Here is a 21,862-nt window from a genome sequence, read left to right as displayed (position 1 = left end):
TATTTTGCATGTATATCATTACTTAATTATCATGAGTAACTAAATCCAAATTACTACTAAGATGAGGATTGTTTCTAAATTATTCAAAATTCAAACAGCTTAGAACAAAAAGAAAGAGGTGAATTATGAGCCTATAAAACCTACCATCCATAGGTTCTTGTTTGATTCGGACTTTTTCTTCATAGTCAGGATCTCTTTCTCGTTTCTCCCTTTCTCTTTCTCTACGTTCTCTTTTACGGTCTCTATCTCTGGAGTGACTTCGCCTTCTTTTACGTTCTCTATCCCTATCTCTGTCTCGATCACGATCTCTTGGTCTTTTCTCAACAATCTCATCAATTTCTTCAATCTCAGGATCTTTAATACGTTCCCTGCTGCGTCTACGTTTTCTTTCCCGGGAGCGACTGTAAACAAACAAATATTGTACATATTTTGTATTACTTTTTATACTTATATTAATTATGAAACATTCACGAAAATAACGTAACAAGAGACACTAACAAGACTAAAAAATTGTTTTTGTATACTTTTAAATAGCAAATTTATTTTTTAGACATACAACTTTAATAATTGTGTATTTTGTTTTATTGGTAAAGCCAGAAAGGACCATTTTAACAAGCTGTACACCAATAAGAAAGATAAGATTCATGGTTATATTTGTATTATTGGTTTATAAAAATGTACTAGCTGGTAAACATTTATTTGTACAAATTTTTATATTAATAAAAAACATTATCTGAGAAGATTTTAAAAATGTGCCTTATGAAATACAATTTTAAGTAATCCAAAATCTAGTAATCTATCAAGGTAGTTTAGTAGTATGACAGCACATATTTGGGTAATATGTAGACCATTATTAGTAGAAATTGGTCTATAAATAATATTATAGTTCATTTGCTATTCAAATTTTTAATACCATGTATTTTTTTATTCTTGTACAATCTTTTATTATAAAACATTCCTAACAGCACTTTTAAAGATTTTTGCTGGTACAAATTTAGAATAATACATTATTTAATTAGTTATATTTTCATTCATATTAGTTGTACATTGCCTAAGAGTATTCATCTAATATTTTATTAATTTTTTAAATATTGTTTCATTTTTTATTAATATTGATTATATTAGTGATTGCATTATTTTGCTTAAATTAGCTAATTATATTGAGGTATCATAAATCAATCCCATATCTGTATGGTGAACACAGAATTATTTACTCTGTTGGAATTTAATCATTTAATGATAATAATCTTACAACAAATTCATCTCTCCATTTTTTTTTAACATTTATGTTAGATAAAAATATTTAGGAACTGAAATTGTTTTAAGCCTTGTCAAGAATCCTAACATTTATTGTTTGCATAATTACCTGCGTGATCTCCTTTTCTTTTCTCGTTCTCTGTCTCTACTTCTTGACCGTCTTCGTGGCTCCCTTTCTCTCTCTCTCTCCCGGTCCCTATCACGATCTCTGTCACGGCCTCCTCGGTCCCCAGCTGCCTCTCTCTCCCTCTCCAGGCGATAACGTTCTCTCTCACGTTCGTTATCCTCTCGCCCCGAGTGCTTCAAGTTCACATCAGGACCTCCTCGTCTGGTACCTCCCAGTCCTCCACCTATCGACACCCATATTAACACATGAAACCTCCACATACATATTGAATTACGTTCTGCATATAAATTAAAATAACATGTAAAATTACCATTCAATATTTTTTATATTGAACCAGACCAACCTTGTACTTGTATTAAATGTGCAGAACTTTTGTGTCTTACTGTAAAATAGTTAAATTTTTAGTGCAGAGTATACCACCCATGAGGATGTCATTATGAAAATCAACTATGTAAAATATTGTTAGTAGCTTACAAAATTTAATATGAATGCCTTTTTAAAAGCATGGTACCATAGACAAAGAATGTTTAAGCACCAAAATCATTACAGCTTGTATTCAGTAGGTTAGGCCTAGTAAGAGAATGTTACAACTATTTTAAGAGGGTGTTGTGTTACTTTACCTAATCGCCGTGGCATCCACCCCTTCACGGTGCGACCTCTCTCCACATCAACCAGGACTCTCCGCCCGTCAATCTTTTTCCCATCGGCATGTTTGTAAGCAGCTGTAAAGTAAGCACAAGGGGCATGTGTCAATAATGGAAAATTATTACCTCCAAAATATACAAACCTTGGCTGTCTCCATCCATTTCACCTGTTCACAATGCTTACCAATTATACATTTAACCTTCTCTAGAAAAATCAGTCCTGAAACTAAACTTATCTATACTTTTACACTGAATTTGTTATTATTAAAACTGAATTTTATGTATGTAATACGCAAACAACAAAAAGCTTTCCTTCATTTTTTAATAACATAACAACTAACTATTGTGTTAAAGTATAAATCATCATATGATCCTTTTATATATATGTTATAAAATGGCTTTAAAACATAACTATTGTACCACAACAGTATTGTATTTATTTAGTTTACAAATCCAATTTAAAATTTAATCTTATTAGTGATTTAATTTTAATTTCTTGTATTTTATAATGGTTTATAGTTTGAAATGTATTTGTAATGCAGAGTAATTATTCCTATATACAAAGCTTAAGTTTTACATACAAAAGAATGTTTTTGAAATAAATATTAATGTGCTAAAATAAATGTTGCAACAATTTTTATTAAGAAAATATTTAACTGATGGTTTATATGTAACGTCACAAGAACTTATAAAATTGTAAACAAACCGTTCAATACTTTATAAATATTTTTCTTTATTGGTGGTTTTTGACAAAATGGGTTTAAAACTTAAATTATAATGAAATCCCCCGATCTTTTAATTTTAAATAAGTAGATTTTAATTAATGTTGTAAGTTATTTATTATATTTAGCTCAAACAGATTACAAAGAAAATTTTGTTATTAAACAATTACGTATTCGTGTGAACCTTTCAATATCTTATTGAAGTTCATGCAACATTGAGTACAGACCGATCTGCATGGCAAACCTTGTAAACTCAGTTTTGTAACATTAACTATGAATATGAAATGAAAGGTGTACCTACCGCAAACAGTGTACTTACATTAACTGATAAGAACAACAAATGCAATGTGCTAGCAAGGTGTTCCACGTGGGTCCACTTCAGATATTATATTTTTTACCTGGTGCGCAATTTACTTACGTCACGCGCAAACCATTTACAAAATATAGAACAGTCTAATTTAACAGGAAAAAATCTAAGGAAAATGTTAATCAATATTTTATGTTTTCTAAACAATACTAATTTAAATTAAAATAAATACTGCAAAATATTTGAAACTGAATAAATTTACTTACTCCAGGGCTTGTAACAGGCTAATTTCGTTTAAATAAACTAAATTTCATGTGTGTTATTATTTTATTTTAGAATTAATTATAATTACTTGGTTGATGTGATGACTTTGTGAAGAATGAGGTATATGGTGTCAAGTTCTACAAAGAGAACTAAACTCAAGAGAAGTGTCTAAGGAAGTCTAAATGCAGAGGGAAGGATAAGCGAGGTCAGACATTACTGGAATGGAGGAGGCAAAAAGATAAAGAATGATTAGGTGGCAAAGTTCTTCTGTGGCATAGATAGCAATAGCAATAATTCAACTAGATTATTAATTCTAGAAGAGGAAGAGTGTAGAAGGTAAAATCCCATTAATCAATACAATAGCCAACTGCTTTCGTAACATTGAAATAGCAATTCTGACAGATATTGATAATTTTATGTCATAATGTTTACACTTAACTCAGGCCTGTTACAAGCCATGCCTTCAAATAGGCAAAACTTGAAAGAATCTATAGGTAAGCTAATGTAAAATATATTTCACTGTATTAACACACACACAATTCTGAAACCCAAAAACTATACTAAATATTTGATCTAGTGGGGCTAACACAACATAACTATAAAGCTGGTTAAACAATTGTCATTCTTAAAGTAGCCTAAATAATATAAACCCTTTTTTTAAACAAAGATTTGCCGTCATACAAAATGATTAAACCATCAATACAACTAAATTAATTGTAAGATGTAGATTTGCTTGTTTTACTTAAATAAAAGGGGTTTTGTTGCAAATAGAACTTTTAACAAAGAACAAAAAGTACATCATTAAATAGGCCTAATTTTAAAATATTTTACATCTATCAAATAAATAACAATAACTACCATTCAGTTTGCAACATTATATCCTTTTGAAGGAACGGTTTTAAGCAAAATTAAGAAAATGTTATTAACATATTCAATAATGTAAAGTTATCCAGAATGTGAAAAATTATCTCAATATTTAAATTAACTAACATTCTTATTTAAAAAAACTTTTTTGGAAATGTGTCCTCACTTTCAACTCATTTTGCAAATTTAAAAATTATATCATAAAGTCTTTTTATTAACTAAGAAAACATTATGAATACCTGATACTTGCTTATGTGTAGTTACAATAAAATTAGTAAATTGAAGCACTGTACGTTTCTACGTGTACTGTTTCAATTTACAGCAGATTATAAACATCATTACAACAAAAAGAATCTAAATTGCTTTAACTTTGTCTGTGTTTTGACACATAAATTAATTTTAACAGTTATAGAGTAAAATATTTGTCAGTTTTAAGATTACCAAAATGAACCTAGCTGTGTATGAAGTGTTTAGAAAGTATTTTCTAATAAACAATACCTATAAGATGATAACCACATCAACCCTCATTACCAGCATCACCAAAAGTAAACTATTTTGAGGGAGGCAGACTCTAAATTTTTACAGTGGAACCTATCAAATTTGGGTGTATAACATCTTGGAGTGAACAAACTAATGGCGAGACCATAAAAACTCTTATCTACTACAGTATGAGACATGTAATTGTAAGCTTGGGTTGTGGCAAAAAACTGTTTAAAGTCCAAAATGTTTACATGAATATAGATGATTAGCTTTTTGCGTTAACACTAGAATTAAAATTATTAGTTGAGATCTCTTTTCAAAGACAACAAAGCCAAACCGTCAGACTTGCAATGATATGTCTCATACTACGATAATTTTTGTTAATACAAAATACAGCTGTACTATGTAGAAATTAACATAAAAACATAAAAATTATGATTCGCAGAATCCCCTCAATGAAGTACACAGACCAAAGAAATATAGACAAGGCATTCTCATACAAGAGCCATTACAAAAGTCTAAGCCAAACCACACCCCCTTATTGGTGATGGCACTGAACCAAATGTCCAAAACTGGTGCTCAGATTGAATTCACCATATCATTAATACTGCTGTAAAACATAGTTACAGTTCTCAAAATTTTGAACTCGTTTACAGAATATTGGCATGATGATAAGAATTTGTTAAAGTTGTTTGCTTTTCATTTTTATTGGAACAAATTAGAACTATTCATATAAAACTTTTCTTGGCTAAATTAAATAAAAATGTTCATCTGTGAAAAAGTTTATGTTTATTAGGTCAGATGATTTTGGTCAACAAGAAAATTGTTTTAAAATACTGTATATGATGTGTAGGGTAGTTGATGAAAACAAAGAATTGTATACATTTTATAAATTACTACATACAGAACTACATACAAAATTAACATATTTGTTAGTTATTGTTTGAATAAAATATTAAAAATACAGGAAATGTATTGTTATCATTTTTCAAATGAACTACCATTGTTGAAATGTTCATGTTAATATTAATAATTTACAGAAGTGAGATTAGAGAAATAGAGAGGCACAATGCTTGGTGCCTCCCCACTCAGCTCCGACTTGGTTCCACTGGCTGCCCAGTCCACTACTTTCTTTGGTCTGTGGTAATACTGGTATTATACTAGTTACCAAGTTGATACGTACTACATTGATATTTAAAAAAAGCATAAATCTGAAATAATGATTAAAAGTCAACAAACTTTCCCAAAGACACAAAAAGATGTAAGAATCTCGTTTCATATGCAATATCCCCCTGGTTATCTAACAAACAAAGTATACTATAACTGAGATTTGTATAAAAATAAAGAAAACTTTAAATTGTATTTGATAATAGAAACAAGAGGAACCAATGCTATGCGTACTTTGTTGACTCAATTACAATAGCTACAAGACTTTCTTGCATGAAAATCCATAAATTGTTGTCAGTAAAACTATCTGTTTAATATGTGGGAAATACATGAACCATTTTTTTCAGAATTGTCATGAATTTGGTGTGTGAACACAAAGAATTTGTGCAAGTACTATTAACATGTAACAAAATAAAAAGGTGGATCAACGATTTATATATGGCTTATTACATAATGATGAATAAAAATCGCCAACTTAAAGGTTTTGTTACGTTATCGAACAAATTGCCATATTATTAAAAATATTTTTATGAAAAATTAAGTTGATTATTTTATGTATAATAATTTTTGCAATACCATAGTGTCAAGTAAGGAGTGAAATCACCTGAAAGTTTCAAGTAAATGAAACACCATTTCGTAAAAATATGCAATTCCGTTTTCATCAATAAGTTACAGTTGTTACATAATGGTATTGCAGAACTAATATTACGATTTCAAATTGCTCTATAGTTTAACGTTTACAATTTTTTGAATGAAGCAGATCGTTAAAATCTTTCATTGTAACGTCAAGTTACCATGAAATAGATCAAAGCACACCTAATTTTACAACATTTAACAAATTTTAAAACTACTTAACTTAAGCAATGAGCAAGCACTCAAGTTGAACCTGTAAAACTTTATCAGTCACAACAACATGAACACTGTTAGCATCAAACAAAACATAAAAGATGTGATACTATAGAAAATAGTTAATATATTCCGATAGGTTCATCACTACTAGAATCAACCTTGTGTGCCTTGCACATCATTACAAAAATAGTTCACTTATACTATCATTATTTTAATGTTATGCTTTTTTAAATAATTAATTAAATTCACCTGATTCTCAGCAATTCTATTAGCACTACAATGTTCTTCAAATATTGGGCTAACAATTATTTTAATAATAACACCACTAATATCAACACTGACATCTTCAGTAATTTTCACCCTTGCTTGAATGTGACTACTTACAATCAGTTTTCAACTCTGTTACCTTAATGCTTGTTGGTTATCTTTCCACCTTACCTTCCAACCTTTACGCTGTTAATTAAGTTAACATCTCTTTGCTGAACTTACCTCCCCACATTTACTCAGTTATTTTTTATTTTACTACTTACACATTACATACTTATACTTTCCCATTTTTCCTGCCAAACATAAGTTTATTGTGTTCATATTGAATTTTTTTGCACAATTTACCTTCCGATCCTTTCTCAGTTCATATGCTTTTCTGTGACTTTCCAGTTTCACCACAACTTACCTCCCCAACATTGCTACGTTTATTATATTCATATTTATTTTTGGCACAGTTTACCTTCCAATCCTATTTTTAGTTCACAAGCTTTTCTGCAAATTTCCAGTTTCACCAAAACTTACCTTCCCAACATTGCTAAGTTTATTATATTCATATTTATTTTTGGCGCAATTTACCTTTTGATCCTTTCTCAATTTACATGTTTTTCTGTGAATTTCCAGTTTCACCACAACTTACCACCCTACCATTACTAAGTTTATTATATTCATATTTATTTTTGGCGCAATTTACCTTCTGATCCTTTCTCAATTTACATGTTTTTCTGTGACTTTCCAGTTTCACCACAACTTACCGTCCTACCATTGCTAAGTTTATTATATTCATATTTATTTTTGGCGCAATTTACCTTCTGATCCTTTCTCAATTTACATGTTTTTCTGTGACTTTCCAGTTTCACCACAACTTACCGTCCTACCATTGCTAAGTTTATTATATTCATATTTATTTTTAGCGCAATTTACCTTCTGATCCTTTCTCAATTTACATGTTTTTCTGTGATTTTCTAGTTTCACCACAACTTACCGCCCTACCATTGCTAAGTTTATTATATCCATAATTATTTTTGGCGCAATTTACCTTCTGATCCTTTCTCAATTTACATGTTTTTCTGTGATTTTCCAGTTTCACCACAACTTACCGCCCTACCATTGCTAAGTTTATTATATCCATAATTATTTTTGGCGCAATTTACCTTCTGATCCTTTCTCAATTTACATGTTTTTCTGTGACTTTCCAGTTTCACCAAAACTTACCGCCCTACCATTGCTAAGTTTATTATATTCATATTTATTTTTGGCGCAATTTACCTTCTGATCCTTTCTCAATTTACATGTTTTTCTGTGATTTTCCAGTTTCACCACAACTTACCGCCCTACCATTGCTAAGTTTATTATATCCATAATTATTTTTGGCTCAATTTACCTTCTGATCCTTTCTCAATTTACATGTTTTTCTGTGATTTTCTAGTTTCACCACAACTTACCGCCCTACCATTGCTAAGTTTATTATATCCATAATTATTTTTGGCGCAATTTACCTTCTGATCCTTTCTCAATTTACATGTTTTCTGTGATTTTCCAGTTTCACCACAACTTACCGCCCTACCATTGCTAAGTTTATTATATCCATAATTATTTTTGGCGCAATTTACCTTCTGATCCTTTCTCAATTTACATGTTTTTTCTGTGACTTTCCAGTTTCACCAAAACTTACCGCCCTACCATTGCTAAGTTTATTATATTCATATTTATTTTTGGCGCAATTTACCTTCTGATCCTTTCTCAATTTACATGTTTTTCTGTGATTTTCCAGTTTCACCACAACTTACCGCCCTACCATTGCTAAGTTTATTATATCCATAATTATTTTTGGCACAATTTACCTTCTGATCCTTTCTCAATTTACATGTTTTTCTGTGACTTTCCAGTTTCACCAAAACTTACCGCCCTAACATTGCTAAGTTTATTATATCCATATTTATTTTTGGCACAATTTGCTCCCGTCCTTGCTCAATTTACATAATTTTATGTAACTGTCCATTTACATTACAATGTATTTCCCCATCCTTTGTCGGTTCACTGTATTTATGTTTCTTCCTGCCCAACTTACCTCTCTCCCTTGTACTCAGTTTACTTTACAAATGTTCTTTTCCATCTCAACTTATCGTCCCACTCTTTGTAACATTTTCTTGCTTTAACTTACCTCCCTATCCTTACCTCATTGTCTGAAATATTCTATATTCCATATTATCTTACCTCCCATTCTTCATACAGTTTGTTATATTTCTCATTTACATTTTATGACAGCTCTATCGTTAATAACAAATCGTAAACTGTTCATTTTTAACCATTTCATATCAAGTAAGTTTTTGTGGTAACAAACGATTTTTGGAATGTTCAAATTGTTTAGAAGGTGCAATTACTTCAGCATAAAATATTCACCCAAAATGCAATTATGCAGTCTCATTATTGTTTTAAACTGTCACAAAAATATATTAGTATTTTAGTAATTTTGGAACATTTAGCAGACAAAAGGAGTAGATCTTCTGCTTATTCAACCACCATTCTCTACAGATTAGACATTAAGAATTAGAAATTTAGAATAATTGTTTACTTTGTTTTAAAGTTTAATATTAAAAATGATTACTAATGGATAAGAAAATTACCAGGATTACTTTTAAAATGTCTTTTCAGGGTCCACTGATTTGAGAGAAACAAAAGTACACGTTTAGAAATTTTCCATTGCGACCAACCAAAAAAAAAAAAAATCTTTTGGTTTTTGGCAATCTTTCTCAACCAGTCTGCCAACTTTGGGTTGCAGTCATTGTGCGAAGCAGGGTTGCCAGTTCACTTTATCTAGCCACTGTTACATGGGAACTAGCATACTAATGGGTAAAAAATGCTGCAATTCTCAAACCAAAACCTTAGACAAATCCCTCCCTTCAATCCCCTCAACAGTCTAACAATGAATTATTTACAGTATAATATTAAAGCAGCATGAACAGTTACACAGTGACTAGAAAGAGAATTGGCAACCCTGTTTCCTATATTGACTCTACAACCCAAAGTAGACAGAAAACTAGAATGCTCTCTACTGGTTGACAAAGATTGCAGTCCAATAGAAAATTTCAAAACCTATATATTTTAATGTGTCCTTGTTTATTTCAAATCAGTGAAGCTTAGAAAGAAGTTTCAAGGTAGGCATGATAATTTCCCTTACCCATTAGTAATAATTCTAGGTTTTCATTCGTACTAACTCTAACCTTGTTGAAGAGTGATCCTAAAGATCCCAAATTAAAAAAACATTAATAGTAGTATTATTGAAGCCCATATAGCCCCTCAAAATTGTGCAATTGTCACTGTCCCGTCAGCGGAACGAAGGATTTTCCTCGTCATTCTGATCGCTATTTTCCACACCCACTAGTTAAAGTTACAAGAGATAACTGACACAACAAAGGGCCTATCACAGTGACATACCCTCTTAAGAGTGTTCTTCACGTGAGTCATTGTGCATTTTTACTTCTTTCAAAAAATGTTATACATTACAAAATTCTTAAGACCAATGTAAAACTTTTAAACTTGGTATGTAACTCTACTCATGGTTTTTATATGCAATTAAACAATGCTTTATAAAAATTTCAATTTTATTTCCTTTACTCCTTTGAGATTATTTTTGGTAATTGACTCACTCCTTATAACAGCATACGAAATGCGCACTCACCAACATGTTAAGCAATAATACCTAACTATAATTTATAGAAGATTCCTTTTTTAAGCATGGTTCCTTAGAAAGTCCAGTGGTGTACAGTTACGTGATTGTTTAATAACCCACACTCACTTATGGTATTCAAGCAACTCATGGAAAAGAGCTATAAACCACAAAAATCCCACAACATGTTGATAGCTATATCTTTCCAATGAGATGTCATGCAAAAGGCGTAAAATAAAAATGAAGGAGTAGAATGGTTCAAGAGGTTTAACATGTTTCTTATGGGGTTGCTCCAGCCGTTTTTTAAATCCTTTTAAGTGTGATATAAGACAAACTAGGTACTTTTAAAATACAACATAAAAATTTAGACACTTTAAAATAATGCACACATATTTGCTGGTAAACGCACTTATAATGGGATGAATAAATGAGTGACAATACTAATAGATTGTCTTTTTTCATTGATTTTTTCACCCAAATTTTTTACCAATTTAAGACCAAAATTGTCGTTTTCCAGTTGTTTGGGTCAAATTGCATAACTTTGGATTTATTTAACAAAACTCAACATTTTTTCATTTGTTTACAACATCACATGAGTTACGATTTACATGACTTACATTTGGTAAAATAAAAACTGTATGATTATTTTCTGTCTGATGACTGTTTCTATTTTTATGAAAAAATGGAACTAATAAAAGATAATTTACCCAGCATACATCAAAAATTAGGGAATGACTTCCAAAATAAACCTTTTACATTAGTAAGAAATTTATAGGACGGATTTTCACATTACTATCAAACAAAACCAGGTAAACCTAAATAATTTTCAAACTTTTATGCTATAACACTACACTGAAAAATTTAAACTTCTAAAAAAAGTTACAATAGTTATTAATGTCATAGAAACTAACAAAGATGGAAACAACAGAGCTCTGCACAAGTAAAACACCAAATAAAAATTTGCTTACAACCGTTTATGTTATGAACAATCTACCTATCGTAGTTTGCATTTATAATTGTAAATAGAAGACTCATAGCTTATCATAATAAATGTTTTTGTGTAAGAGTATGTTGGGACTGAAAGATGGTATTCATAAAATTTTATTTTTTTATATTATTTCTTGGTACTTTGGGATCATACCGACCACACCCAGACATGAATCGTTATTTGACATTTTGCTTCTATAGTCAATAGTCAATAGTCAAAAGTCTTTATTACAATTTCTTTAAGAAATGTACATTCGTCAAGAGATACAAGTTTATATACAAAGGAAATAGGTCCTTCAAGTTTCGGTCTTGCTTCAATCATCTTGTTTCAAAATATTCCTTTATTGAATAAAATGGTCGCTCCATCAGCCAGTCTTGCAGATGGCGTTTCAGTTGTTGGCCGTTGAGGATTTTCAGATTTGTTGGAAGTGAGTTGAAAACTTTCCGTCCGATATATGATGGTTTTCTGCTGTATTGTGTGGTGCGGTGCGCTGGAAGATGATAGTCTGCTGCTCTCCGTGTGTTGTAGGAGTGAATGTTTTCTCCGGTGGTAAGCTCTGCCTGGTCTGTGTAGACAACTACTAAGTAAATGTAAAGGGCAATGACAGTCATAATCCTCAGTGATTTGAAGGCATCTCTACAACTCTCTGTTGGAGTGAGGTTGGCGAGTGCTCTTATAGCTTTTTTCTGTTGCACCAGTATTCTGTCAAGGTTCTGTTGTGAAGTTCCTCCCCATATAGTCAGGCCATATCTTATGTGTGATTCTACCAGCGCATGGTATGCTGCTTTTGCAGCCTCTTGTCCAGCTATCCACTTTATTCTTCTCACAACAAAAATTCCAGGTCCAAGTTTTTTGCTCAATGTATCAGCATGTTCAGTCCAGGAAAGATTGGTGTCTATTGTCATGCCCAATAATTTAGAATGATTTTCTACCAAGATGTTGGGAACTTCTGGGATCTGTTCATGTCTTCTACTGAAATTTAGCTGAGTGGTTTTTGACGGATTGATTGCCAAGTCATTTTGTAGACAGTATTGTAGAGCTTTTCCAGTTGATGTAGTGATTGTTGAGTGTAGTCCCTGCGCTGTGTCATGTTGAAGAAGAAGCGTAGTGTCATCTGCGTACATAATGGGGAGGATGTTGTTGTGGTTAATGAAGTCATTAAAGTCATTGGTAAACAGCACAAACAAGAAAGGACCCAGGACTGAACCCTGGGGCACCCCTCTAGTTATTGGCTGAGTTTGGGACCTAAAAGTACACGATTTATTATTTATGGTTCTATGGATTTCCACAATCTGGCTGCGATCTGCTAGATAGCTTGCCACCCAATGCCTTGATTTGCCTTGGAAGCCTAGAATTGATAGTTTCTTCACAATCAAATCATGCCCTAAGCAATCGAATGCTTTGCTGTAGTCTAAAAGGATGGCTGAGACAAACTTATTATCTTCTAGTTGGTCTGTGATATGTTCTACTAAGCTTGTCATTGCAGTGATGGTGGATCTTCCCTTCAAGAATCCATGTTGGCAATTTGATAGCAGTTCTTGTTCTTGCAAGTGTTGTACCATCCTTTTTAGTGCAATTTTTTCTATAATTTTTGAGAAAGGAGAGATTAAAGAGATTGGTCGATAATTTTCAAGTTTGGTTTTTGATCCCTTCTTGTGCTTTGGGTAGACTTTAGAGAGTTTTAGTTTTGAAGGGTTTTGAAGGTAGTTCTACTGATTACTAGATTAGCGTAGAACAATATTTCATCAATATAAAACAGGAATTGTCTTATCGCAAACCCCTCCCCATCCTCAGACAGAGGTCAAAGTTGAGCGGTCTAGTAGATAACGTGATTGCAGAGTCTCGCCGCCCGTTCAGCTGGTGCGTCGCTTTGTTATACTTCCGTGTTTTACCTCTACATTTTACCAAACAAAAAAATGCAATAAAAACAAACATTACCAAACTAAAACTAAACTCTTTATTGAAAAAAACACTCAAAACTTGTTTTTATTCTTGATCACACTCCGCCACCCAAAATGCGAGTGCCTCCGGCCATCAGCGCGGGCTTCGGCAGCACCGAAGGTGTCAAGTCAGGTGTCGGTTCTGATGTCAACGAAAGAAAAACATCCCTTAAGATAGTACCTAACAGTAAAATATCAAATTCTAGACGGGCTGATCAGAAATATAAATTGAATTGTAATGGAAAGGCAATTATGTACCATGCAAATCATGTGATGCCGCGCGGCCTGCCGTAATCAGGATTCTCGAGAAAGATAACAGCGACAACAATACCGATCACAATACCTGTAAAGGCTTGTAAGTTTGTAATTTTGTAATTAAAGAGTTGTTTTTTCGTTCTATCATGTTTGTTTCTATAAATTTATATTTTTGTGTTCTTCATACTGGTGTGGTCGGTATAATCCCAAAGTACCTATTTCTTTTTATCAAATTCAGCTGCCCAGCTTACAATCCGATCTGGCTTCTGAATTATCTCCGTAAATGATATGGTAGAGATGTCAAAATGATATTTTTGAGAGAATAAACCATGTTTTTTTTAACAAACTAACTTTCTTTATTTAAAATATATTATTGTCATGGACTTATAAAGTTAGCACGACTATTACGAACATTTACTGTTGCCATTGCATTAAAAAAAATTAAACGAGTTTCTCCCACACACTTTAGCTAATCTCTTCTGAGTGCATGTCTCAATATTTTATTTTCATCCACTTCATATTATAACCAGTAATATTTTCTTTTATTACTAAATCTGCTTTAGCTTTATTTTACACAGTCCACCAAATTTTTGTTCAGCTGTTACTTCTCTCGTCTACCTCACAGTTCCTTGTTGTTTTCCTCCACTTGTAAAATAACCCAATCACATAAATGTAGCAATTATCCTCATTATTTCTCTTACCTCTTTATGTATCTTGGTCTTTTGAGTACTGTTTTTAAAGATTTCACAGAAACTGTTATCAACATGTCATAGGCAGAAATAGTTCAGCTGTAATTCTTTTGTTATTTGTGTTATTGGAACTTCATGGTGCAAGAAGATCGTATCCTGTCTTGAAACAGTTGTAGATTTTGAGTTCTACTGTTTGTTTTAGTATCATTAGTGTGATGGCGTGTAACTTTTTTGTGTAATGCTTGGCTACAGCATGCTTAATACTGTGTTTCTTGTCTTTTTCATATATTTCTGGCTTTAAACCGGGACAATTTTAGAGTTTTCATTGCAAAGATCATACAATATTCTCAAAATGTAATGCATTAATTGTCCATAACATTCCTGTAGGTTTTATACCACTATTAACAATCATATTTTTTTAACTTGAGTAAATTGTAAATCAATGGTGGATTTTTCATTTCACGCTTAAATTACATCACGGTGTTCGGTTTACAAGTAAATAACTGTAGACGTGACAATTTTTTAAGTAAATATTATCCATTCTTAGAATGGCCCTTCTACATATCACAAAATGATTTAGTATGAGACAAACTAGACACATGCCTAAAATATCTGTGTCTGAAGACAATTTCTTTAGTATACAAATAGCACATTATCATATTTTTAATTACTGTAGAAAGCCCAATTTTCTACATGTTATATAGCAGTTATTGATTTAATACTAGAGTTCCTTATAGTATATAAAGATGAATACTTAGCCGAAATACAATTTGTTTTCTTAAAATGTTTGCTATCAAATACTCTGCACCTTTAAATGTCTTACCTGTGATTATGTTTTAAAATAATAGTAAAAAATCTTATTTTTCAATATATTTTTGTGATAAAAAAAATTATTCCCATTGTTAATTCATGTATCAAAATGCTTTCAATTAAAATCTGTAACTACATATCCAAAAAAGATTGGGGGATTGACACCTCAAAAATATTTTTTGATAAAGAATTTGTATGTTGGGTCTTACCAGACATACAAACCTATTTAGCCAGCAATGGTATGGTATTTCACAGACAATTGACAGAGTTTAAGTTGTCTCCTCCTCCCCCAAACTGGACCAAGAACAAGAAAACCAAAATATTAGCTTAGCAAATGAGGTTGATAATGCCCCCCTGACTGCAAACGTTTCTTATGTACTCCCTGTGTACTCACAGTGCATGTCACGTTCGTGTTCATACTCAACAAAGGCATAGCCTCTGGGCTGTGGATCATCACTATCTGAAAAAAAAGAATGCAAAATTATTGAGCAACAAAAATTGCACATCAAAGAATGAAGCAGAACAGGCATTTTCATATATGGTGCAGAAGAGATATTGGTGATTTCACTGCACCAAAAGCTGGCACTCAGTTTTAATTCTCGCTGTTTCATTGGCACTACTATAATCTATAGTTATTATTAAAATGAAATTTTGTACTTATCTGCCGAAGTATATTGGCATAATGATAAGCATTTTGGAAAATCTATTTTGCTTACCATTTTTATTAAAACACGTTATAAATTATTAACATTAGTAATAACTAACAAATGTCAAAAAATCCTTCTATGAGAAAGGTTTTGTTCCTTTGGTCAGGTGATTTCATTAGCAGAAATGTTGTTTTAAAAAACTTGAATGAATCATTTGTATTCCACACATCTTTTCATAAACTATGTAGTTAAGTTAAAAATGAGATCAGAAGTGGGCCATTATCATGCATGAGTCAGCCGCCCCGGCCATCTTTATTCTCTCAAATTATTTTCTCATTTACATCCGTCAATTAAATTGAAGGTTAAATGAAATCTTTAAATTCTTCCTTGACAACTATAGCAGTAATGGATTATTTAAATAAAATACAGTTCTAACCTGGCTTCACTTCGTTGTATTTCTTACTTTGGTCTAAAAGAAAACCTCTTAAGCTCATTATGTGGAAAAAATACAATCATTTTGTTCCCAGTTACTCTTTAAATTATGATAAAAATTTTCAAATTTGTGAAGTTGATATTTCTTTTGTAGATGAATGACGAAGGAATATCCAAAAAGTCCTTGAATCATTCTGTACATTCAAGCAATGGTATGCTAAAGGGATAATACCTTTATCTGCAGTTCACAATACTGTTGGTGAACGCACCAAGCCTTTAGCTCTTCTTTCCATTATTCCTAACAAAAACTTTAGGTAATTACTGACAAAAGGGCTATATCTATTCATTAGATTTGGAAATATCATGTTTAGAGTAACAAGTTTCAATGATTATGAGTGAGATTCATGTCAAAATAATTATATGTATTGAAATCATCTTGAATAACACTCTGAACAATATCACGTGACTCTATATTTGTATTCTACAAAATTAAGAGTTTGGAGGCAATATTCATTCCTGACAGTTCTTCCAACTTCCATGTGCATGGTTTCTTTAACACTGTAAAGATTGGCAACTGTGGTGAAAATTAAGGAAAATCACTTACAAGGTCATCTTCATGTTTTATGACTTTCACAAAAATACCTATACTGCTCTTCATTGCCATTTTATCACTGCATTCTTTCCATAAGATCTTTTAGACATCTCAAGGATATCAGATTACCGTTTCTAAAGCAAAAATTACATCATGTTGCAGTGCTGCTGTACTACTTTTTAATCGAATAAATAAACACAGACCTTTAAAAGAAACAATGCTTACTGCAAGGTACAGGAAAAGCAATTTTCCTTTTAGTGAACCACTGCTTAATTCTAGGGATGCCAACTGTTGGCTATTCTTAGAGGCATTGTACAGAACATACAGTTTATAAATAAACACTGAAAAGCCATTGGTACTTGCCATTTTCTTCACAACATCAGTTACACAAGTTCAAGCCTGTGAATAGAGCAATGAAAAAATGTTAGAGGGAAACTTGTCTTTTAACAAGGCACACAATCTAAAGGTGCGGCCAGACATTACTCCTGCTCCGTCCCATCCCACATCAATTAATCTATTTTGCAAAACACTGTCAGCTAATTTGTAACCTTCAAGGCTAATTATAGCATGAAAAATTTCAAGACACACTTTCATGTTCAATCAGGTCCAAAAATATATTCAAAGGGCACTTCATACCTAAATACTGTACGTAAACTCCATGTACAAAAATCAAGTTGATTTTCGACTCATCATAGTTGTTGATTGATCGATGATTACAGATTTATCAGTTGATTTGATTATTTCCTGTACAATGTGCTTTTCAATTTCAGAACTTATGTAGTTTATGATATTCACACAGACCTTATTTGAATGTAGGATGCAATCCATATTTAAACTATTGAGTTCTTGCACATAAATTTCCGACTCAAAATCGTTGAAAGACTGATTCTGTTTTGCAACCTTATAGGCAATCTGTTGAGACTCTGCAACCATTATTAAAAGCCGCTTAATGTGCATCACTATCTTTGTGATCATATATTTTCTTTCTTAATGCTGTTTGCTGCTGGACTCGAGTCTCCCTAAAACTAGTAATATCACATCCAGTCCATTGTTTTAACATTTTCATACCAGATTTGTTCTATACCTAAATATCCAACATTTAAGCAAACTTCACACCCAGTTTTTTGTTGTGTACTAAGGCCAACTGGATTTTTTACAAAACCTTTTCATTTGTTATATAGTAAAACAGTTTGGCCATTTTTTATCATTTCTTTTTATGCCATTAGAAGATGTAGTAATACAAGATGGAAGTAAGACTGTGTTGATTCCAAATGATCTGTTTCCATTGCAAGTGTTGTGCATTTATCAGCTTCTTTATCTAGTTTAAGTTTCTTAAAATATAATGTGTGCACTTAATTCTAAAATACTGCATGAGTTAACACAACTAACCCCTAGAACATTGACAAGCCATAGAATGTTTTTACTGTGCTGACAATTGACATTCCGACGCATGCGAATTGAAGCTTGATGCGACATTTTGCAGGAACTGACTTAAGGTTATGATGACTGTTGCAACCAGAAGGCAGTGGCTGAATTGTTGTGCGGAAACAGGGAAGAGGAATGAGGCAACTAGCTCCTTACATACGGCAAGTACAGTCCAGACACACCAAACTGGTTTGAAGTACAACACTACTACGCTCTACAATTCTAAACATTATGTTCAACTTTACCCACTGGCACTGGTATAACCAATAAATTGAGTATAACGGATCTGGTAAGCTAAACATGCTATAACGTAATCTCCAAATTTGAAGTGTGGCAAAAGATAATACATTCTCTAAACAAAGACCTTACAGGGAGTAATCACTTAACTGTACAAGATAATTGGCTTACCTTCTTGATAGGACCGTACATTTCAAATTCTCTGCGTAGTTTCGATTCTGAAGTGTCATAGTTCTGAAAAAGAGTACATTTATTTAACCTTAGAATTAACAAAACAATAGTAGTATTGTTGTGAAAATGGGTTTCTCATAATGAATATTCAATTAAAATTATTCATGATAATGATTGTTCAAGATTCAAGATTCAAGATTCAAGATTCAAGATTCAAGATCTTTATTTGTTGTTAAAACATGATTTACATGCAATAAACATTCGTCAGTAATATGAATGGCTTAAAAAATATTTAAACTAAGAACTTCTTATTTCAGTTTCCTTAAGCTTCTTTCAATTTCCTAATTTTTAATAATTAATTAACAAATTTAAATAGAGTAACAAGAAACTAACAACAAGAATTAACAGAAAATATTAAACAAGATTAACATGAATAACAAAACAATAACATAAAGCCTATAACTAGTGAATTAAAATAATCGAGATAAAATTGGTAAAATTAGTCAACAATTTAAAATAAACTACAACAAATCAACAGTAATGAATGTATTATCCTAATTTAAAATCTCATATCACTAGTATCACTTGCCAAATATTGTTCTATAGAATAAAAAGCTTTCTCTTTAAAACCAAGTCCTCAGTACATTTTTAAATTTCACCATGCTGACTGACCAAGCTATTCTTGGTAGTTTATTAAAACAATTCTATTTCAATAAATATATGACTTTTCTTTGTTTTCTCTAATCTAACACTTAAAACATCTCTAACTTTCCATTATATCGAGTTGGGTAACTATGTACACATCCTGTCTTAGCTGATATTTACTTAGGTTTGCCTTAACTCTTAACAAACAATCATAAATAAATAGACAAGGCAGAGTCATTATATGTAATTCTTTAAAAAACTGGGTAGCAAGACTCTCTTTCTGGTATACCCTTAACTACTCTTAGTGCCTTTTTTTGCCATAAAAAACACTTGCTTGGCTGCACTACTATTACCCCATAACACCACTCCATACAGTAGATGAGGATGAAAGAATGCATAGTAAGCTGTCAACAGCATCTCTGAACTTACACAGCTTTTTAATTTACGTAATAAATAAATTACTCTAGCTAATTTTTTACAAATAGTTTGAATATGAAAGTCCCAGCTTAGCCTACTATCTAAATATATACCTAACTGCTTTAACAGGTTTAAAATTATTGCTTACATTAAAAATCTAAGGAGAAACATATGTGTTCAGTTTTGTCATTATTTACTACAAGAGAGTTGACTTTGAACCATTCTTTTGCTCTTTCTAATGCTCTGCTCTGATCCAACATCAGAAGGTCTAGCTGTTTGTTCCTGCTCAGTAGTGTTGCATCATCTGCATATAGAACTGAATTGCAAGGCATGCTATTTGCAAAGTCATTCACCGCTATAATGAACAAGAAAGGTCCCAATACTGATCCTTGTGGTACACCAATTTTTACATTACAGAAATCAGATTGGTCATTAGCCTGTACCACCGTCTGCCTTCTACCAGTGAGGTATGATGAAAAAAGTCTCAATTCCCCATCCTTAACACCATATTGATTTAGTTTTTTCAACAGCAAGTCATGTGGAATGCAGTCAAATGCTTTTTGATAGATCTATTAGTGTAGCAGAACATATGGTTTTACATTCAAAACTATTTAAGACTTTACTGACTACTGATTCTACAGCCTTGATAGTATTACGGCCACGTATAAACCCAAACTGCTCATCACAGATAAGACCATTCTGTGATATATATCCATACAGCTGCTCTTTTCTGAAATTTTGGGTAAAGTGATATTGTTATTATTTATTTGTTATGTTTGTTGTATTTTTATTGTAATATAATTTGATCACCTTATTTATTGTTATCTAGTTATATTAACTCCTATTTCATTAAAAAATAACTTATTTAATGTTGTATTTTTTTAATTAACTTACTTGTTATTTAACAGAAATTAGATTTTTTGCCTATTGAACTTTAAAAGTATGATATACAAAGACGATAAGTGTGAACTGCAAAACTATTCCCACGCGCAATCTTGCGAGTTGGGTTATGAAAAGAATTTTAATTGTTCCAAATGTTCTGAATAAAAATGACAAACTTGAACATATTCGTTATGTAGTATTCATGGAATAAGAAAGACCACGACGTAAAGCTCCTCAAATATATAATAATTTGTTGCAAGATTTGGTTTGGAAAGTTCGACTTATACAACCGATAGCTACATGTACTGGGAAGTCAGTCATATGGTTACTTAGAGAACGGATGAGTTGTCTGTCTAATCAAAGCTTCTCAGACGACGAAAACTGATGTGTGTGGGAAATTCAGCCAGCTGGCTATCTGCAGACTGCCGACAGTATTAGTACAGTTGAGGTTTGGATGCAACCGTGATGTCAAAACATAATGTCACACTCTTTGCTTTAACCATGTAAACTAAAGACCAATTAGAATGTGTGTGAGGAGCAGTTGTTCACAGACTAAACTGAGACGATCGGTCGGCCAACTGATCGTCTGATAAATCGTTATATGTGTAGAGGGCTTGACGTGATAGGGTAGAAAAACTCCAACAGATTAGTACAGGACAGACGGACAGACAGACAGACAGACACACACACACACACACACACACGCGCGCGCACGGATACAATTTCACAGAACTATCAAATTATTTCTTGATTTCATAAGTTTATAGAGACGGAAAAATTGTTTTTGTGATTTTTCCACTTGTACAGTGAGATTCCCAGCTTATTCCTGATGCATTAAATTCCTGAATTATTCCCGGTCGGGTCGCTACCCTGCCAGTGAACAATTTATGTAAGTTGATTTTCCTACAAACTTGTCTTACAACTTTCTGTTACAGTGCCCCTCTACATCTTTTGTATTACAAGTCTAAATTAGCATACTCTATTTTTAATTAATCAAATATTACAATCAGTATTTAATAGAGGTAATTTATGCATTTAATAAAATGATACTTACAATTCTTGCTACAAACAGAGTTTTGAACGGGTCAAGAGTAGATGTCGGTATATTATGAGGATC

At 32.1% G+C, this 21,862-nt stretch overlaps 1 protein-coding gene across 1 annotated transcript in view; it reads right to left on the bottom strand.

Annotated features, from left to right (window-relative positions):
* LOC124370119 (U1 small nuclear ribonucleoprotein 70 kDa-like) overlaps positions 1-21,862 on the bottom strand; it is a 57,150-nt gene that overhangs the window by 8,362 nt on the left and 26,926 nt on the right. The window contains 3 exon segments of the mRNA XM_046828411.1: positions 145-401; positions 1,367-1,607; positions 2,005-2,106. Coding sequence (XP_046684367.1) covers positions 145-401; positions 1,367-1,607; positions 2,005-2,106 — 600 coding nt within the window.

The sequence above is a fragment of the Homalodisca vitripennis genome, unplaced genomic scaffold (assembly GCF_021130785.1).
Source record: "Homalodisca vitripennis isolate AUS2020 unplaced genomic scaffold, UT_GWSS_2.1 ScUCBcl_36;HRSCAF=719, whole genome shotgun sequence".
Taxonomy (NCBI): Eukaryota; Metazoa; Arthropoda; class Insecta; order Hemiptera; family Cicadellidae; genus Homalodisca; species Homalodisca vitripennis.
Note: the sequence above shows the minus strand (reverse complement) of the source record. Positions and strands in the feature narration are given on the sequence as shown.